This window comes from Ilyonectria robusta (genome assembly GCF_021365365.1).
Source record: "Ilyonectria robusta strain PMI_751 chromosome Unknown BGZ61scaffold_25, whole genome shotgun sequence".
Lineage (NCBI taxonomy): Eukaryota > Fungi > Ascomycota > Sordariomycetes > Hypocreales > Nectriaceae > Ilyonectria > Ilyonectria robusta.
The window spans coordinates 224,035-242,921 of record NW_025764459.1 but is presented as its reverse complement, the minus strand read 5'-3'; the positions used below and the strand labels follow the sequence as shown (position 1 = coordinate 242,921).

The window sequence follows — 18,887 nt, the reverse complement described above, 5'->3', positions numbered from 1 at the left end:
AGGAAAGCCATCGTATCTACAGCTGGGCATTGGGCGGCATCGGATTTTGCTTACCGGTGGTCGAACCGGTGAGAAACCCCAACAACTAATCTACAAGCACATTGGTGGGAGATCAGCAAGAGCTGCATTCCATTCCTGCAATTTGAAATGTAGGTCTCAATGCGATGTCTTACGCCCTGATGTCCCGCTTGTCCTGTGCATGAATCAGTGGCTGGCCAGTTACCGCGGAGCTGAATGATGGTGTGTGAAGCAACGAGCGGCCGCCAGGGCTAAAGTGCGACTCCGTCACCGTACAAGTGGGGGGCCGAGTAGTTGGGGTGACACGGCTGCCAGGGTGGAAGGCACTGATGATTGAGAGCAGAGACGAGGATTCAGCTCTGTGCGGCACTCACCGCTGCTCTTTGCGCTGGGGCAGTTCTCCCATCAAGCCCCTCCGTCCCGTCCTATTGCTTTCATTTCTTATTTTACTTCAAGGAACTTACTCATATTTTTAGCACCCTGGCATGACAATCGTTCCCTTGACTGCTTTCAACAGCTCCTGCGCCGTATGTTCCTCCAAAGACATTGCCTTCTCCGATCCACAGTCCGCCACTCGAGGGTTGCCAATCACCAGCTCCGGGCCTATGAAGGTCCCCTGTGGAGAGATATCCGAAAAGCTTGACGGTTTTACAGGTTGACCTACATCTTCTCGTCCGCCTATGATATTGACGTAGGTACGCTTTCCTATTACGTCCACAGCTCACTGATGTCTTAGCTTCCATCGCCACATGTCGTGGTACCATTTCGACTAAGAGACAGAGTTCAACACTTGTGTTGCGTTATCAACCAGCACTTTCAGCGAGGCTGTCTTCATGCTTGTGCAGGCTAGTGACGATGGCCTGGCCAACGCTACATAATTGCTCTCAGCCGCACACATACCTTGTCCACCGACAACCCAAGTGCCGTTATCAGGCCCACTCGCACTCCGATCGACCTCACCCAGTCGAATCTCGATGACACTCACTGTCCTCGGCCACCCAAGATCGACCCACCTTCACGGACCAGAACCTTTCTCTGTCTAATCTGTACGTATGCCCGAGATGGCTTGACTCATTATCTTCGGACATTCGCGAGGAGCCGCAAGTGGAATCCATTCCCGCACTCAACGTGATTGCCGACTTCGCATACCGTTTCCATGCCCCAACCCAAACTCAAATCGTTGTCTGGCCTCACGAACATCAGCCAGCAACTCCACGAAGCCAACAGCCGCAATCTAGCGCCAACTCGTCCACCGGCTCTGTAGCCCGCCTGTGGTAGCCTTGGACAGATTCGTAAAAGGTGTCAACAGGGGTCTATGACCCGATTTGTAAAGTGTGCCAACAGGGGGTATGACGATGAAGTGTGTCAACAGGGGTATGTGACCCGATTTGTAAAGTGAGAATCGGTATGTGGTCTGTGAGTGGATTGCGTTAGTGAGGTCTGGATTGGCCCCAGGCGGCTCCATGCATGTGGATAGGAAGGAGTGGGCTTATTCGCACACTCGACGCGATACAAGGGCTTTTGGTGAAGTGGGGAGGTGGGGAATAAGCTGCTCTCTAGCACGAGCTTGCCTCAGTAGGTGCCTGCGAGAGAAGAGATAACTAGGTACGATAGGCAATGGACAACGGTGGCTTGCATCGACTCGAAAGCAGTTGGGTAGCGTGGTGGGTATCGTTCTTCGGACTTGATCCTTGTCACCGCTCTGTTGGCCGTTCGTTTACTCTCGTATGGACAAGCAAATCGAGAGGGAGGGATCGAGACAGGGTGGAAATGCCGGGATGGGTGTGATGTGGAACACAAGCTTGCGTGGACGAAAAATATACAAACTGTGCATGCCACCTACCAATGGCGGGGCTCGTATCTCTTAACGCCACCGGGCGGGTTTTCGCCGCTCAGATAACATGCACTTCATCATCTCTCACGTTGCAGATATTCTTCCTGGAAATCGGCAAGGTAGTCCATTCAAAACTCTAAAATTAGGTTGCTGTTGAACAGGTCGAAACATGTAATTCTGGGATCTTGTTAGGCCGATGGTTTCAGTTGCAAGATACTTGGTTTGCCGTAGACGAACGCAGTGCTGGGTTGTACCGGCTAACATATCTTAGCACCGCGTCGAAATTTTTCCCAAACGCGTGTCACACGTTGGGCGCCGTTGGACGCGTTGGATCGCGTAGTTGCTGAAATGGCACTCTGCAGCAGGCCACAGATTCGGAAAGACGTTGCCTAAGGCACCCGAATCTTGGACGGACTAATAGTCAGACTGTTAGTCTGCGACCCTCGGACTGGACTACAGGTCGGTCTGGTAGAAGTCAGACTGAACCATCAGTCCAGTCCGAGAGACGTAGACTGGACCGTCAGTCTAGTCCAAGAGACGCGGACTGGACCGCCAGTCTAGTCCGAGAGACGCAGACTGGACCAATAGTCCGTGGTCTGGACTGCAGTTTGGACTAATAGTCCACTTTTTGGTCTGGACTATTAGGAGCTCTGCTCCCGAGTCGGTTCCTCTGACGGGCGTCAGATGGGCATCCTGCTTTCTCATTGAACGCCCCTATGTTGGCTCTTTTCCCGACTGCTTGCTGAGATGCAGAACAACTGTTCTTCAGCCTGGTGCCACATGTCGGAGGATAGTATGCTGGCTTGCTCCCTGGGAGCCTCAATAGGGCTGTCGTTGCAACCGACGAGGGGAGCTAGTGTGAGGGGAAGATGAGGCTGAAGGTGCGTCCAGGCTTGAAAATGAGGGGTCGTCCCCTCTCACGGCTTCAACCGCCCAGGAGACAACTTTTAGAATCTCGATGCGTTGCCGTGTTTGTGACTCGGCCGGTTTGGTATCTGCACGAGTTGCCCTACGGAAGAAGAGATGTGGACAAGCATACAGCCACTTTTGTAGAGTCTACGACATGCCGGTGCCTTGTGTTCTGCTTCTCACCCACCCCACCATTTCAAACCAACAACCCAAGACCACCGCAACGAAAACAAAAGAAAGAATAAGAAAGAGAAGAAACAGGAAGCGGGACAAGTGTGCAAAAAGAACACACAAAAGTACCATTCTGAGAGCCTTGCTTTGGTTGAAGCCCAATGCCCTCTGTGAACACCCTGCCTGCTCTTGGTGGACTTATGGACAGTCACTAACCGCTTTCTTGCCACAGCCCGCCACCAAGAAGCTTCTACGTGGCACTCAGGATTGCCTCAGATCCGCTGCAGTGCCTGACCATCCACCCAGGCACTAGGTGGATCAATCTCAGATCTACCTAGTTCATTCACGTATTTAAGCAGGGTACAGGGAGGGCTTTTGAAGGGCCATCTAAGCTCATCCTTTTCTTTTGCTTGCCCCATCATGGCCGAGGTTATCGGAGTTGCCGCTGCCATACTCCAGCTTATCTCAACCTGCAACACCATTTCGAAGCGAATTAGCGAGATCAAGGACGCTCCCAATGTCCTGTTGAAGTACGAAAAGCGCCTCTACGATATCCGCCACCTCATGGAGCACATCAACGTGAATTCCTGTAGTGGACAAGTCCAGGATCTCATTCATGGTCTGTTACAGCTGGTGGAAAGCAGCCCAGTCGATAAACTGGCCCAGCTATCGTCTGCCCGGCGTTTCGTTACACTCTTGCGTAAGAAACAAGAAATAGAGGACCACTTTTCAAGCGTCGATGAGAAGTCAAAACACCTCCTTCTTGCCATCAATGCAGATCACACCTCGTCCCTGTCAAGCATCGACGGAAAACTTGGCGAACTAATGATGCGGGCCGTTGAGTCGCAAAAGGCTGTCGGTGCGCCCGGGGACACAATATCAGATGAAGGAACTGGGGCCAGCATTCAATCGCATCACGGAGCAATCGCGGGGCCAGGAGCCGACCAAGTCAATGGCATTGACGCTGAGGGTAGCATTCCCTGTCAGAATCTACCCAGATTTGTGTTCTCAAACTGCCACAAGATAGGACCAGGCCTTCAGATCAATGGCTTGCGCGTTTCGAACTTCGACGGTACTCAAGACCTCCCGCGGATAAATGCATCTTTCGAATCATGTACCGCTATGTCCGAGGAGGGAGATGGCCCCACAGTACAGGTGAACGGCTTGATCTTTCAGAAAAGTAGAAAGTAACATAAAGAAGAAAGTATTAAGAGAAAATACAGGCAAATGGGTTGACAGAACGGTTTCTCTTCATTTGGGGTGTCTCTTTCCTTATCCCGTGTCGGAGCTACCGTCGAGTGTGTCCTAGGTTTGAAGACGGCAGTCTGTTGTCGACTTTGTTCTGGGGGTTAGCTTGCGAGGCATGAGGGGCAACGCTGGAGGAGCAGAATTTCCGGATGAAAGAGGTGGCGGAGGGGCCAGGTAAATTTACTAGATCGATGTTTCAGTGTATTGATGGTTGTGGAAAGCCCCAGGAGGTTCAGATCGGCCAGGCGTACTGCGATGATTGAGGGAAGGAATGAACAGAGCACGAGGATGTTGAGGGGCATCATGGGTATTTGTACTCGGCTCGCTCGTCGAAAGCGTTCACGGCCCTAGTGAGTGAGGCGAGCGCGAGTGGGGTTCAATCCCGACGTTAATCCCCATCGTCTCCTCAACCGCAGCCAAGCATTACCAAACATGGTGAGCCTGATGATCCCACAGCCCTGGAGTGACACGGTTCTTCCCCCCGCCACCTAATTTCGTCTTGGTCTCTTTGCTTTCTATCCGCTTGCCGTCGAATATGGACTGACAGTAGCTTTCCCAAATGATGCTTCATCGCCAACTTCCTTCTTGATCACAACTTGAGTAGGCCTTCTAAGATTCAGTTGGTCGGTCGCTGTTCCGGTCACCAACTTTTCTATTATCTATGAGAGCTGTGGCTGTTCTCATGCAATGAATGCATGAGAACAGCGAGACGTCAAAGGGTGATATTCCTTCTCACTCCTTGTCTGTGGCTCCCACATTCTCAACCGACTCCGTCCTCGCTCCATCTGACAGCCACTCTTCCAAGCCACTAACAGCTGAAGAGTAGTCGCTATCATCCAAATATTGGTGATCACCTGCCGTTCTCCCCTTGTACACATTCTGCTCCAGATTGACATTCTCCATTTTGCGCTTTGGATATCGGACTTTCAGGATTTGACCACAGCTTCCTTGGTGATCTCTGCTGGGAACCAAATCTTTCTGTCCACCCTTTGGGACCGATACAGAGTTTCGTCAAGTCTTTCGAGATGGTTGGTAGTAAGTATGACAACGACTCCCTCAGAGCCCAATTCGCCACGTATCATCCCCACATGCCTTTCCCCAAGAAATTGAGTACAGGCTCAGTGACACAATGGCCAACAGCGTCATCGATTCTGCGGGACGGTCGAGACTGTTACCATAGCCCCTGTCATAGACTGTGACATGGTTGGAATTGCGACGGCTCATCTCGTTATACGTAGAAGGTGATGATATGAGAATACCTTCCTTCGACATGGCTGATGCGTATGCTGTAGTGTGAATTGGCTGGTTGGGTTGCCCAGACCCCGGCTGTGGAGGTTCTACAGACGCTGTTTTTGCGGAACTCTGTCAGAGTCAGCCAGGCGAAACAGAGACAGGCGTTTTCCTTTCATTCTCATCTATGCAGCTTCTCACCTCATTCCATCCTACATCTAGCTGACGTGACTTGGATTGAAACCACAAAAAGGCTCAACAGATTCGTATCTACGCATGATTGGGTTTCCATTTTTGTGTCTGGGATAAATATAGATACCACAGTGAATCCAATTACCAAGTCACCCCTTAGAAATGTCGGCAAGCGATCATCCGCCTGGAGGATGCAGAGGAGTACTCGGCTAGTTCCGTGATTTTGCCAGCCGTCCAAGCGAGACACAGCGCCCGCGTTTTCATGAGCTGACAGCACACTCGCCGGTGATAACGCCCGGGGTAGCCTCACGAAACTGGAGACGTGTCACTGGCCGACGTGCCCCTAGTAGGCTGGCTCTCCCCGGAGATCTTCCTCCAAAGCTTGCGAGCCTTGCCCATCCAGCAGGACAGGTACGATGCACTCTGGGCGGGGCGGTTGGTCATTACGGGCAACTGCCGCCTCATTCATTGACCAACAACACGGCCACTACGCTTGAGCAAGGATAGTGTCTACAGGGGCTGCCGAACTCGTGCAAGATATCATTTGCAAACCGAGGAGGCGGCCGCGTCAGCAGCACACTGTCAACACAATTCAACCAGGATTGGTGACCGGTGAGTGGAAATTGTTGAAGTCCGAAACCCCCGTAAAGCCACCTGGGATCATGGATGCCTCTGTGCGGCCTCAAGGGGATGTCTAGATTTCAAGGATAACTAGATTTAGTTGGCTGCCCAAGCGATCGCATCATTAGCCTAGCCGCCTCGCGACCCTGCCCAGACACGGCCGTTCAAATGTACTGACGGTACTGAACCATGCCACTTCCCTCTCCTGCTCACCGTCAAACAAGACGAGCCGTGTCGTCCGAAGTCTCCGCCGCAGGCATCATGCTGATGGTACTCGGAAGCGGCAACGCTATGGCACAGGGAGCAACAGTGTACATTATTGACCGGGGCAGTCACATCGACCGCACAGTGCGAATTATCTCCCTGGGCTGCTGTCCGATTCGGCAAAGGGTGGCAATCGGTGAGTGGGTACCCAGAGGTTGGGCTGATGAGGGAGGACAATCCTTGTCCGTCAGAAATATCCCATGTCCTTGTCCCTTGGCTCCCCTCAAAGCCCCACCGAGACAAATGAGGGGCTTCAAGGATGATCAGATTCGAGATGGCAGGACCCACAGTGACCAGAGATCGGTTGCTTGGGTGGTTGCATTACCATTACTAGCGTGTCCGCCTCACAGCGCAGCCCCGTTCTCATGCAGCCTCGTTGGTAGACACGCGTTAGCAGCCCTCGAACAGTACCGCTTCCGGATACGTTTGTTTCGCTCCATTGCGTCAATAGCGCCGTTTGCTTGCAACAGCCGGGTGCTGAGAGGCACGAATAAGTGACCGCTCTTACTGTAGTCCGCTGCGCAGGATGGTCTCTTCCTCTCAAAACTACACAGGGCTTGGGACTATCACGGGGTCAATATTTGTCCCCGGATCGGGTTTCACCGAATGGATCCATGACGGCATACCGTAAGGATATGCTTAGTCCCCACGGAGTCACAAGCGAGTGTTCAGAGCCCAACGCCGGCAGAGGGTACACGTAATTACGCCTTCCTCACATGTTTGTAATGATAAGCGCTTGCTTGTGACCAGCAGGGTTGCGTTTCATGGCCATTTATCCAACTGGCCACCTCTGTGCTGGTCCTCCTCATCGCACTGTAGGACTTTTCGGGACTAGGTACTCCCAATTCTGAACCAGAGAGTCCGCCATCCCCCTCCCCCTCTACGCCTACACGAGTCCTCCTGTTCATACATCAACGCATGACATTGGCTCTTTTTCTGAGCTTGAAGTCTTGAAATCCATCCAAGTATGAGTCTGCCCCTGGCTGCCAACACTCCCGACCAAGGTGAGGGTACTTCGGGGCATGCTGCTCTGTCACGGTCATGAGCCAGCCAGCGTGGCTCCTTATTTGATGTGAGTTCGCCGCATCTGCACCATTCTGGCAGGCCGCATCGCCAACTTCAGCCATGCGGTGGCAATCAGGTTCTGGAGCCCGAATCCGTTATGCGCGAGGAGTTTCAGCAGTCGGAGATAATTACCCCTTGTGAATATTCCTGTGACTGGGCGCTTGTATCGAGGATGTACGTGATCAATGGATGCACCTCAGGAGACAATGCAGACGCATCATAGCCACCCAGCTTGCAGTCATAGATCGCGTAGCTGGCCATAAAAATGCAGGGCTGACACACAGAGCTGCGTATAATTGGTCCTTGTCATTCTGTAAGTTCTTTTTGGCCCATGCGCAGAGCAATCCCACAGTGTTGAAGTCCCAATGAGAATAGTTCGTGAGGAGCTTTAGACAGAGCGCGTCAAGCCAATCCCCCACGACAAATCGCTCCCACTGTATAGTTTCTTGATAGATATCGCCATGTTCCCGTACAGTGAGAGGTAGGATGCTTGTCCTTCATCATCTTCGGAATCGACCTGGGGCATCGAGTCCCCGTTCTGACTACCGCAAGAGTGTCGAGCACAGCGTTTGTCTGAATCATTAGTAAGAGAATAGCACCGTAAGGATTACATGAGCTCGCGTCGCCGAGTTCCTCTATTCTAGGGCAGCCCTCTGACCAATTTTTAACCTGCCACGTCAGCTACTACTCATTTTGTCGTCGCTTGTTATTGTTCGTGGTGTCGGTGGCTATCTAAGAAGGCCGACTAAGGCGACCTGGGTGGTCGACCTCTGAAAAGTGAGGCTGGCAGACTGCATCTGAGCAGTGGCCTAACTCACGAAAACAAGGCAACTCTGGTGCCTTACTCCGGGCTTCACCGACCTTTGAGCCTCATTGAAAACCGTGTATCTGCCGTTGGGTTCTATAAAACAGCTACCACGGACGCGAAAGCTGACGGTCAAGCAACACCCATTTCTCTTTTATTTGACCTGATCTACTACAACACCGAAACCAGTGGCATGGAGCGGCATCCCGGGCCAACGCTCATCTTCACAGATGCTGAGAAAAGAGTCGGGAAGAATGATGCTCTTGTCCAAGCCAGGTCTAGTACAGTGCAGAACATAGTGCTCACCTACGGCTACGACGACCGCCTTCGGCTTGCTGTTCAGGGAGTGACAGGCTTGGACGGCGAAAAGCTTCAGGCCACCTGGAGAGACCCAGATGGAAAGGATTGCAATATCACCACTTCCCCCTTCGATATCGTTAAATCGAAACTCTTACCCGGCACAATGAGAAAGTTTGTTGAAGGCCTCTCACCCTCTTCAGTCAAGAAATTCGTCAACGAGCACTTTTCCGAGTTGAAGCCGATACACCAAATTCTCAATAGCCTCACCGAAGATTACAAACAAGGCATTGTTAAGAAGGCGCTGGATTCTCTTATTGCATATCGACTGGCGACTTCTATGGTTGTTTCGGATGGCACTGATGCCATTTTTGAAAGCGGGCTGGTAGATGCTGAAACCTCCCGGCTGCATGGTCAAACTGTCGTGTCCCCACTGATCAATGCAAACCTTCGACTTATTCAACTACAAGTTTGGCTGCAACTGAGATCCGAACTATTCGAGGAGCTCTCCAAAACTTCCAGCCAGACGAATGAAAAATGGCTAGTGATGCTGATCCTTCTTCTCAACCTTGAGGATGTCGAATTTGACTGCAAATTTCGCGATCTTACAGTTCGGGACGTCGAGAAAGCTAGTGCGGAGCTTGAGCAACGCATCCAGGAGTTTCTGATCGACAGTAACTTCACTTCAGAATCTCTCGACACAGGTGATGCGTCTGGGAAGGCTGTGCGCAGAATACTTGACGACAGTATACCTCATAGTATGTCCCACTCCTGCTTGACCTATCAATCTCTTCGAAGACTAACTGCGGTTATAGAGAAAATGATCATCGAAGTTAGTGAGAAAGATCTCAGCTCTGCGTTTGACAGCAAAGATGTAAACTCAGTGGCAGGCCTGCACACCTTCAAGCTCTTAAGGAAGAGCTTGAACATCGAAACAGGAAAGCTCGCTTGCCATCCTTCTCTGGGAACTATTTCTAAATTGTAGGAGGTTTATTTTCTTTAGCTTTAGATCTATGAATTTATATCAGCAGTAGGATTAGGTTGTCAACCAAGTATGAAGTTTTGACCGTACCTCGATTGTGGCCGCGGCATGTGGCTTGACTTTGAGCACAGCGCAGCCATTTAAACCTTATACCCCTTCGCAGTTTGTGCGGCCCATTCAGGAGCTGGCTACTCGTGTACTCTCAGGACCCTGTCACCGGACTGCCCAAGGAGGCTGCGAAGCGGGTTCTCGGTGGCGAGATAGCCTCTGATCCAAGACGATCGACGCGGTCAACCTAGACACGGTGGTGTGGCCACGGGCGAGCGTGGCAGTTGGCGCACTCCGGTCGGAGCGATAGGACTCTACAGGGTAGAAGCGGTCGCTGTTTGACGCCGCGCCACGGCTGACGGATATGCGGCAGCGGGTGGTGGCGCGCGGAGTGTTGGCGTGTGTGGATCGCGTACGAGTATTGGGAAGGCAAACCAGGTGGATTATTGGTCGGAAGATGATAGTCATGATACGTTAAAGATTAAAGGAAGCACTTCAATTCTATCGGGTAAGCCTGCTGGACTCTTGTAACACCACGCCTACCGAGGATGCCACTTGTTCGCTCTTGGTGGAGGCTCATCACTGGAGTCACGGACGTCGCGTTTCCGTTTGCCGCCGTCCTGCTTCTCTGGGTCCTTCTCCCATGTCTCTATCTCCTGAGGGTCGAAATGCCTGACCACGTCGCGCCCCAACGCCTTGCCGAGTCGTTCTCGTAGGCCGAGGATGGGCCAGATGGGTAGTCGTGCGTAATCGATCCTGATGCCGGAAACCTCTGTGTTGTCGCCGCCCTTTGGTGCCTTGAAAGGATCGCGGAACTTCTCCAAAAACTCCTTCGTCACATTGGTTGTGTACACAATGAATTCAGATGTGCCAATGTCGTGTGTCAAGATTCTCAATGTGACATCCTGGATTCTCGCGCATGGCAGTACGCAATTCGTCGAAGGACACGGCGCGCATGCGGCGCAACATCTCCTTATCCCAGTCCTTCGGCAGGCCGTGGATGACGCTTTGAACAAAGTTCCGCTGTGCAGCGCTGGGCGTCGTCGACTGCTCATCCGCGAACATGACGACAATCTGGCTGATAGTACCTTCCAACAGATGTCGGTCAATCTCCACCTCTCCCTCGGTGACCTTACGGATAGCATCGCGGGAAGCGGTAATAGCCTTGAAGGCGTCAGGAGAGCGGTAAACACGATACGCGAGGATACCCGAGTTAATGTTACGCGAGAAGCAGTAGCCGTAGGCGTAGCCAGCACCACGGACGGCATTCCAAAGGGGACCTTCGGGAGCCTCTAGGTAGCCGATAGCGACAGTAAGGGCGGCAAGGTGCCGGTCGTAGAAGGACTCCAGACCCTTGGCCGTAGAGACAGAGTATGAGCTGTCAAGGGTGGTCATGGGAATGATGACTGCGCCCACGGATCCAGGGTTCCGTCCCTCAGCGTTAAGCAGGCTCGCGGGCTCAGGAATCTCGACCATGTCCTCTTGAGCAGTTAGAGATTTTGAAAGGGTGTCCCAAGTTGTAATGGGGTCGGGAAGGGTAGCCAGGCTGGCGGTGACGAGGAACCGCAGGTTCTGGAAGGTGAAGAGGGACTTCCGGACGGTGTTGAACTAAGAGGCAACCTTCTCAGGCTCCTTCTCCAACAGTTTCTTGAGGCGCTTGAGGTACGCGGCTGGACCAGGACACGCTTGGCGACAACCAGCGTAGACCTCTCCATGTGAAATGCTGTGTCGACTTCGCCGGCCATGCCGCGGCCATCACGCTTGCCCTCGGGGATGTCAGCCAAGGCCTTGGTGACGCCGGCCTTGAGTCGCTGAGGGTCGAAGATGGAGTCGAACATCACGGTGTGAATCCATTCTACAGACGCCGCGTACTTTTCCGGCTCGACTTGAAACTGAATCATGATGCCGTCTGCATCGCCTAAGGATCTAGCAGAGCTAAGGGAGTAACTAACGGTATCCCGCTCGAGCTCCATGACGACCTGCTCAAACCCGACCTGCTCTCCATTACGCATAATGTGGGTGTTGAAGAAATTGTCGCTGAAGATGGGCATCAGGGGCTTGAACTCATCGGGAACTTGAGAAGTGCCGATGTGGATGGTGATGTGTACGAAGTTTGTCGGCACATCCTCGAACTGGATGAATAGGGGCACCTTGCCATTCGGCGCGGCATCGATGGACTTTTGCGCGGGCCCAGCGCCCAGGCCAACAGATCGAGCGTATCCAGCACGAGCAGTGTCGGACTCAATGAAGTGGATGGAGTCCGTACCAAGAACGGACCAGCGGTCGATATAAAAGCGAGTCAGGGATTGGCTCGTCGTTCTTCGTCTTCGCCTCTTCAAGGCGATTTCCAAGCTTAGCAAGGCCCTCGGGTCCAATCTCTTCCTTGAGCTTGGCAATACTAGCCTCTTCATCCTCCTTCATCTTAGAGGCCATCTCCAGAGAGGGCTTGCCGAGGACTGAGATGTGATGAGCATCTGAGATCCACTGGCGGAGGAAGTCCCGCCATTCTTTGTCCGTCCACTTCTCCAAGGTATCGTACTCGTCCAGGTTTTGCAGATCTTTGAGTGTTGAGCCATCACGCTCTCCAAAGAGATAGTCTGTGATAATATTCGTATCGTAGAAAGACTCGGAGGTCTCGGCGTGGTACTTGACCTGGCGTCTCTCTCGTCGGATACACTCTCTCATGTAATCCATGCCAATGGGATTGGAAGCTACCTCCTTCAGCAACTCAAACAGGCGCTTCTCAACGAACTCGAGCTTCTCGGCAGCGACACCCGTAGGCCGCAACCAGATGACGGAGTTGGGGCGAGAATCCCACCAGTAACTAACAGAACTAGCGAGTTCCTCGCGCTCGACGATGACATTCTCGAGGATAGAGACAGATGAACCACAGAGATAGGTGAGAAGGACGTTAAGTGCAGATGTGGCGGTAGTATCAATGCAGTTTGGGCCAAAAAAGCCGACAAGAATTTCGCCGACAGTCTCATCTTCTTCCGGGAACTCTGCAGTAACGATCTTGGACTCATTGAGAGCAGGAGGCTGAGCGGAGTCAATCCATGGTCTGTTACCGTAGAGTCAGTAAAGAGTTCGAGAGTGGGAGCAGGGTGCAGGGCGGGCCTACCTCTGGAAAGGGGTGTCAAGGGAAGGAATGTCATCCTTGATGGAGTCTTCGAATTCGTCGAGGATTTGGAGCAATTTCTCTTGGCCTATCTCTCTAACGATGACCAGGCAAAGGTTTCGGGGCTGGTTCATGTCTCTGTGGAACTGGCGTATGCGTTCGGGAGTCAGGACACGAAGGGCTTCAGTCATGCCGCCAGTTTCGTATCGGAAACCAACATTCTCCGGGTAAAGAAGGCGACGGGCCTTCAGGTCCATGATCTCAGGACTGCGGAACTGAACAGCTTGCATCTCCGAGTAGACAACACCGGCATCGTTACCCTCGCCATCGATGTGACAGACCTCGGTCACGATCCCCTCATCAGTAATCGTTGGCAGGATGATGTGCTCCAAGTAGACAGGGAGGACCTGTGCAAAGCCATCCCATCCGGCAGTCTCGAGAGTGTAGGCGGTATGGTCCGTGGCAGTCCAGGCGTTGGTGCTGGAGTAGGCACGAGATGACAGCTTATCAAGGAGACCCTTGTACTGGTAGTTCTTTGAGCCCATGAAGACTAGATGCTCAAGAGTATGGGGAGCACCCGAATCATCGAAGATCTCAGTGGCTAAGGTGAAGTAACCGTTGACTTTGGGGCCCTTGCGGGCCGCCACGACGACCTGCAAGCCACTGCGTTCGGAGACATATTGGGATATGGTGCAGGGAGCATAGTAGACCTTGAAGCTCTGAATCTTTCGAAACCGCGATTCGAAAGACATCTTGGGTTCCCTAGGTATTCAACTTTCCAGTTTCCACAAACTAGGAGGCAGTTAGCATTATAGCATACAGATATGGGCAATACTAACCTGCTTTAGTTGAGTGGTGACCTCACGTAGGTTGAACACGATACAAGTCTTGCAAGAGAAACAGGTTGAGGTGGGATATTCGGTCGATGATTATGTGTGATAGGGCTCGCTCCTTAGACCTTCCGTCCATTCCGCCTTTTGGGCGGGAGGTGGGCTGCACGGCCGAAGCCAATGAGAACATGAGCGCTGTCCAGTCTCACATTGCCGATAGCTGATGTAGCTGGAACGCCACAAGACGGAAGCACAGCATGGTTATCGGGTATGAGAAAAATTGGCGATAAGCTAGAGTAAAGTGGAGGGCGGGATCGAACCGGGGCTTGAGGGATGCATATCCGAGGACCAAGCGAGGCAACCGGTGGCGGGACGACGCGGTGGAGGTGAAGGCCTACTGCCATTTGTCCATCGCTAGAAGATTACTCTTCGCCATGTGTCTTACGAGAAGAGGAAAGCAGAAGAAAAGACCAATTGGCTCCGGGCTCCCTGCCAAGGATGGTAGGCTGTCGGGGTGTCTGCGACCTCTGTAACGTAGTCTTCCAGGTTATCCCACCACATTGACAGTGCAGACCAAGTTTATCGTCAGGCTCTGCTAATACTCAGGGGTGCAGGTCATTACCTAAGACAAGCAAGGGTTTTGTGCCCGCTTCCGCCCAATTACGTGAAAATCACAGACCGGTTGCCATCTCTGGTCAATTGAGGCGTCAAGAGGCATCATTGAGGCTGCAATAGCACTGTGAAGCCAATACGGCTATCACTGCGTTGGCGGGCGTTTTCAACAAATGATGAGGAATGCCCATTCTGGTATGTCGGGCAGGGGGCAGTGATGGGATGAGTTGTCACACCGCTTGGAGGTGTAATCCTCAACAGAACCCGGAGCCACCTACCAGTTTAACTTGGTCAGGCTGCAGCACGATACGCCCTCCTGGGACACACCTTGCTAGCTTACCCACGTCACCCGAGCAGAGTTTGGGGAAATGAGGCACCTACCATGAAATAATCATGAGACTGCATCCCCTCCTGCCCTCCATAGTCCAGACGCGCTTGTAATGCCACCTGAATATTGGACGCCATTTCACGGTCAGTGAGTATCACTTGTACTCCGGTCACCGAAGCGTGGGGTTATGCCGGGGCTTAGAAGGCGGAACCTTCACGGATGGTGTGGCCAAAGGATGCAGCTGCCATAGCAAATGGTCCGATCCTCGGGAAACCTTACGATCGTTCAGATCAAACAGAAACTAAGCCTTAGGCACGGATTCTGAGACGAGATTCTTTCTGTGAAGCTGCGGTAATAGTATGTTACGCTTCGTATAATCTACCTTACAAAAAATGACGCCACCCAGTTCTTCCAATTTTCCCACCAAGCATGGTTGTCGGCCTGTACGATAGTTGCTATATCAGAGTCACTCAACGTTTGAATAGCATAATCATTGATGTCATTTGATAGATCATCTGTTTCTTTTCCTTCTGCTTTGTTGACAGTCCCATTGAGTACTTTCTTGTTCTTGGGGCTAAGGGCAGTTATGAACTTGTCAAGCTGTTCCTGTGTTGGTTTTTGTGCTAGATATGGTCAGTATAGTTCCATTGATGAAGATTCAGCGAACCTACTGAAATTTCCTAGGACGAATTAGTCGAAGCCTCTGGCGTTTGATTCAACCACTTACTTTGATTGAGCGCATTTGGAAAAATCCGGTATCCAACTTGTGTAGGGATCGTAAGGTGGACCTCTCTACACATGTCATCAAGCTCGGACGAGGTGACCATTCTGGAAAACAAAGTGCAACACGTGGTGGCAATAGCACTCAATGCTGGAGAGAAAGTTTGATGGGAAAGATGTGTAGAGGGAGGGTATGGGTAATATATACTCATCCAGCAGCAACTGTTCAATCAAGGCGGTGATACAGTAAATCAATTCGGTGAGTCATAGCTCGCTAAGGCGGAACAGAGCTAGAGAATTTAACTACCAGGGGGGAGTTGGGCGGCTGGGTATTGGAAACCAGTAAGGTGGCATCCAGGCAGGTAGCTTCGTCATGAAAGGTCGCCACGGGGCCGAAGAGTGGCCAGCGCGGTCATTTCCGTTGTAGGTCCACCGTTCGGTGCCATACTAGCTCGCCGCCGGCGGATTGTGTGATACTGTGTGGATTGCAAACGCATCTTGGGCGCATTCTGGGCGACAGGCGGCCTCGTATCACCAATCGGGAGAGTCCCTTGGAGGCCCAAGCCGGCGGGGCTGTATGATAATTCTGCCAATCTCCTACCAAAGCTTGTTGTTTGAGGCCAGCTATCGTCCCGATCAAAGTGGCTCAAATTGAGACGCAGGGGCAGGCGAACCAAGGGGCTATGAACGCAACCGGCGGCAAACATCTCCGAGAACCATGTGGGAAGACCTGGATGAAAGCATGCGGGCGGCGTATGTGGTGATAGTCATTTGTCTTATTGTATCGACAGGGGTCAAGGCGAATGAGACTGTAGACTCCAAACGGAACACCAACGACAAGGAATATTACTCCAATGATGGAGGGCTCTGGAGGTACCTCAGTTAAGCCAAGATACCTCGCCTCGGGCGGGTCTCTCCAGTCGGCGATATCGAGGTGGTAACTTAGAAAGAGAAGGGTGGCGGAGGATTAGGCTAATGTGTCTCAGGCCATGGGCTGGGTTTGGAAAGCATGTCCTGAAGTGATCCAAACGAAAAGGGTGATACAATCCATACAACCCATCGCTTGTGCCCACGAGTTCGGGTGTCTTCTGTTATGCAACACTTCGCCACGGACAATGAGAAAAGAGGAGTGAAGTTGCGCGCATGGACTAACCCATTAAGGATCCGCCATGATCAGTTGGTGTTTGTCCCTGTGCAGCGACCTTTGCATCGGGGCCCAGCTCGAGGAAGCGCCTCGGAAGGGCCAGCAACACGGGATCGGGGTTGGCAGTCACGGTCGGTGTACTTCATTCTCTGCAACCAATTTAGTGTGATTGTCCTGTGAGCGATGAGACTTCGTCCAAGCACCCTTGCGCTTTCAAGACCCGGAGGTCACACTGTTGTCAGTCGACCACGGTCGGGGTCTGTTACAAGGAAAAAGAGAAGAGAGAAGAGGGCAGAGGGAAGAGGAAAGAGACAACCGGCTCCCTACCAAGCAGGGCAAAGCCGAGCCGTGCCTCATCCTTCCTGTCCTATGGCTTCATCCTAAGGCGCGGACGACGCCGGTGCAAGAGCAGTGATATCAAGAACAAAGCGCCAATCCGCCCCTGTTGGACGCCTTCAAACACCAGAGTGGCCGCTCGTCCGTGGGTACCCTACCTGCGTAGTGTTCGTCAGACAGTTAGCTTAAGGAGTGGCCCACCCCCCTCTGTGCCCCCCCGCCTTGTCGGCACCCGTGGCTTGAACAGGGATTTGCAGGAGAGTAGCAGTGGGGATTCCGATGGGCAAAGCTAGCATCGTATCCGATGCGCCATACCTCGACAGGGTGCGATGACCCTCGTGGTTCAAGGATACCTCACAGATCACCAAGACGTACACCGAGTCAGCGGGAGACTAAGTGCACCCACTGCGATGGTGATCTACACAGTGCAGAGAAAATCACACCATGCAAGGGTGTTCTAAGCATAGCCAGAGCCTGATTTTCTCTGCCTGAGCATCGACCCCAGCCAGACGACCGGGGTGGCGACTCGAAGGCGAGGTTCGTGTACGTCCCGTGTTGCGCCCTGACGGTGTCCTCTTGATTAGAAAGGCCTTGCAACATGTCCCCGGCCGGTCCGCGCCCCCGGCAGCCCCGGGGACCACATTGGACAAAAAGCTTGCACCAACAGACAGGACGGTACCAAGCGGGGGCCAAAAAACTGGCTCACCAAAACACAGATCCTACCCGCACGACACCTTCCAACTATTCATAATTGGAGTACGTATATGTTAAAGACACTGCATTGTGTAGTTAGGTTGAGCGGGAAAACGACCGCTTGGTGGCTGGCTAGCTAGTTGTATTGAATTACTCGGAATGTATTCAAATTTTGCCATGTGTACTGGTAATTATGCCGGCATGTGTTTTGGTGCCCTTTTTTGGCCCCCTCTTGGGTAGGTCAAACAAGGCACTCGACAGTCTCTAGGAGATGTGCATTCGAGCGTCTGGAACCGCTAATCGCTCCACTACATCACATGGGGGCTTGGCCAGTGAGTCACTCCCAACAAGACCTTAGCGGCTCGCTCCCTCGCCCGTTGGCTGGTAAGCCTTGACTCCCCTTGCTCCCCGTACCCGATACTGGGTGCCTCCGATTGTTGCACACACATAACCACTCCCTGTGGTTCCTATGTGTCACCCATTCTTCAGTCCATTTATCCCTCTACCTTTTTTTCTGCATTTCTTTTCCTTCACTTACTCTGCTACAAGGCAGTGTAACTAAATCCATTACCATCACAGATTTGGACCTTGCTCGCTGCAAGTACTCAATCAAGCCTAGCCCACCATCTCGAGAGTGTCGCTAGTGGTGCCGACCACACTCATTCAGAGTATCATGGCTTCCCGAGTTGTTCGCCTGGCTACCCTACGCAAGCTCAAACTGCGTAAGCGTAAACTATACAAACGTAAGCGACTTGTCGTATCTTTGTTCTAACGTGCATGATAAGCATGCCGGTCAAACAAGCTTGCCGGTCAAAAATCCCTCAACCTTTCATCTTCCTACTTAATCAATCAATTCTCAACCATTCAAGATGCCACGATCAAATAATGAGGCAAATATCCTTCTTGCGCTTCAAGCCTATCGAAATGACCCAAAATTAAGTCTCCGACGCGCCGCAAAGATCTATCAAGTCAAGTATAGTACTCTCTTTGACCGAGAGAATGGCGTCACTGCTCGTTGCGATTGGATCCCCAAATCACGTAAACTATCCGATCTAGAGGAACAGATCATTGTTCAGTTCATTCTCGACCTGGATTCGCGAGGATTTCCCCCGCGACTGCGTGGTGTTGAAGAAATGGCCAACCGACTGCTCGCCGACCGCGACGCGTCGCCTGTTGGCAAGCGCTGGGCTTCAAACTTCGTCAGGCGACAACCAGACCTCAAGACGCGTTTTTTTCGTAAATACGACTACCAGAGGGCCAAATGCGAAGATCCAACTATTATTCGCGATTGGTTCAGGCTCGTGGATAACACAATCGCGAAATATGGTATCACCCTCGCTGATATCTACAACTTTGACGAGACCGGCTTTATGATGGGCCTGATCGCAAGCGGCATGGTTGTCACAGGTGCAGAAAGGTGTG

The 18,887-nt window shown here is 52.3% G+C and overlaps 6 protein-coding genes across 6 annotated transcripts; 2 read left to right on the top strand and 4 right to left on the bottom strand.

The window, feature by feature from the left end:
- Window positions 1–3,300: 3,300 nt before the first annotated feature.
- BGZ61DRAFT_460697 (uncharacterized protein) lies at window positions 3,301–4,467 on the top strand. Its single transcript, XM_046247056.1, has one exon. The coding sequence runs from the start codon at window positions 3,353–3,355 to the stop codon at window positions 4,121–4,123; it is 771 nt and encodes a 256-aa protein (XP_046098349.1). The 5' UTR covers window positions 3,301–3,352; the 3' UTR covers window positions 4,124–4,467.
- Window positions 4,468–4,850: 383 nt separating this feature from the next.
- BGZ61DRAFT_460696 (uncharacterized protein) lies at window positions 4,851–5,642 on the bottom strand. The gene is made up of 2 exons (XM_046247055.1): window positions 5,612–5,642; window positions 4,851–5,542 (listed from the first exon to the last, which is right to left on the bottom strand). The coding sequence occupies exon 2, from the start codon at window positions 5,260–5,262 to the stop codon at window positions 5,107–5,109; it is 156 nt and encodes a 51-aa protein (XP_046098348.1). The 5' UTR covers window positions 5,263–5,542; window positions 5,612–5,642; the 3' UTR covers window positions 4,851–5,106.
- A 2,866-nt stretch (window positions 5,643–8,508) lies between these two features.
- BGZ61DRAFT_521959 (uncharacterized protein) lies at window positions 8,509–9,663 on the top strand. Its single transcript, XM_046252517.1, has 2 exons — window positions 8,509–9,412; window positions 9,470–9,663. Exons 1-2 carry the CDS (start codon window positions 8,551–8,553, stop codon window positions 9,637–9,639), a joined length of 1,032 nt encoding a protein of 343 aa, XP_046098347.1. The 5' UTR covers window positions 8,509–8,550; the 3' UTR covers window positions 9,640–9,663.
- A 480-nt stretch (window positions 9,664–10,143) lies between these two features.
- Window positions 10,144–13,596, bottom strand: BGZ61DRAFT_521958 (Metalloenzyme, LuxS/M16 peptidase-like protein). Its single transcript, XM_046252516.1, has 4 exons — window positions 12,806–13,596; window positions 11,962–12,745; window positions 11,361–11,924; window positions 10,144–11,292 (listed from the first exon to the last, which is right to left on the bottom strand). The coding sequence occupies exons 1-4, from the start codon at window positions 13,552–13,554 to the stop codon at window positions 10,546–10,548; spliced, it is 2,844 nt and encodes a 947-aa protein (XP_046098345.1). The 5' UTR covers window positions 13,555–13,596; the 3' UTR covers window positions 10,144–10,545.
- Window positions 10,308–10,514, bottom strand: BGZ61DRAFT_287569 (uncharacterized protein; the record flags this gene model as incomplete). Its single annotated transcript, XM_046238531.1, has 1 exon — window positions 10,308–10,514. A coding segment is annotated over one exon (207 nt), but the record flags the coding sequence as incomplete, so codon positions are not given.
- A 1,259-nt stretch (window positions 13,597–14,855) lies between the features above and the next one.
- Window positions 14,856–15,720, bottom strand: BGZ61DRAFT_460691 (uncharacterized protein). Its single transcript, XM_046247054.1, has 3 exons — window positions 15,300–15,720; window positions 15,244–15,252; window positions 14,856–15,195 (listed from the first exon to the last, which is right to left on the bottom strand). The coding sequence occupies exons 1-3, from the start codon at window positions 15,502–15,504 to the stop codon at window positions 14,951–14,953; spliced, it is 459 nt and encodes a 152-aa protein (XP_046098344.1). The 5' UTR covers window positions 15,505–15,720; the 3' UTR covers window positions 14,856–14,950.
- Between the last annotated feature and the right edge of the window lie 3,167 nt (window positions 15,721–18,887).

What these genes read in the sequence shown, in the direction of transcription:
- BGZ61DRAFT_460697 (XM_046247056.1), top strand. Translation starts at nt 3,353, where the DNA reads ATGGCCGAGGTTATCGGAGTTGCCGCTGCCATACTCCAGCTTATCTCA.
- BGZ61DRAFT_460691 (XM_046247054.1), bottom strand. Translation starts at nt 15,504, where the DNA reads ATGAGTATATATTACCCATACCCTCCCTCTACACATCTTTCCCATCAA.
- BGZ61DRAFT_521958 (XM_046252516.1), bottom strand. Translation starts at nt 13,554, where the DNA reads ATGTCTTTCGAATCGCGGTTTCGAAAGATTCAGAGCTTCAAGGTCTAC. An exon ending in CTTGACACCCCTTTCCAGAG is followed by an intron (nt 12,746 to 12,805) that starts GTAGGCCCGCCC and finishes CTACGGTAACAG; the next exon opens with ACCATGGATTGACTCCGCTC. An exon ending in CGCTTTTATATCGACCGCTG is followed by an intron (nt 11,925 to 11,961) that starts GTCCGTTCTTGG and finishes CACTTCATTGAG; the next exon opens with TCCGACACTGCTCGTGCTGG.
- BGZ61DRAFT_460696 (XM_046247055.1), bottom strand. Translation starts at nt 5,262, where the DNA reads ATGATACGTGGCGAATTGGGCTCTGAGGGAGTCGTTGTCATACTTACT.
- BGZ61DRAFT_521959 (XM_046252517.1), top strand. Translation starts at nt 8,551, where the DNA reads ATGGAGCGGCATCCCGGGCCAACGCTCATCTTCACAGATGCTGAGAAA. An exon ending in TGACGACAGTATACCTCATA is followed by an intron (nt 9,413 to 9,469) that starts GTATGTCCCACT and finishes CTGCGGTTATAG; the next exon opens with AGAAAATGATCATCGAAGTT.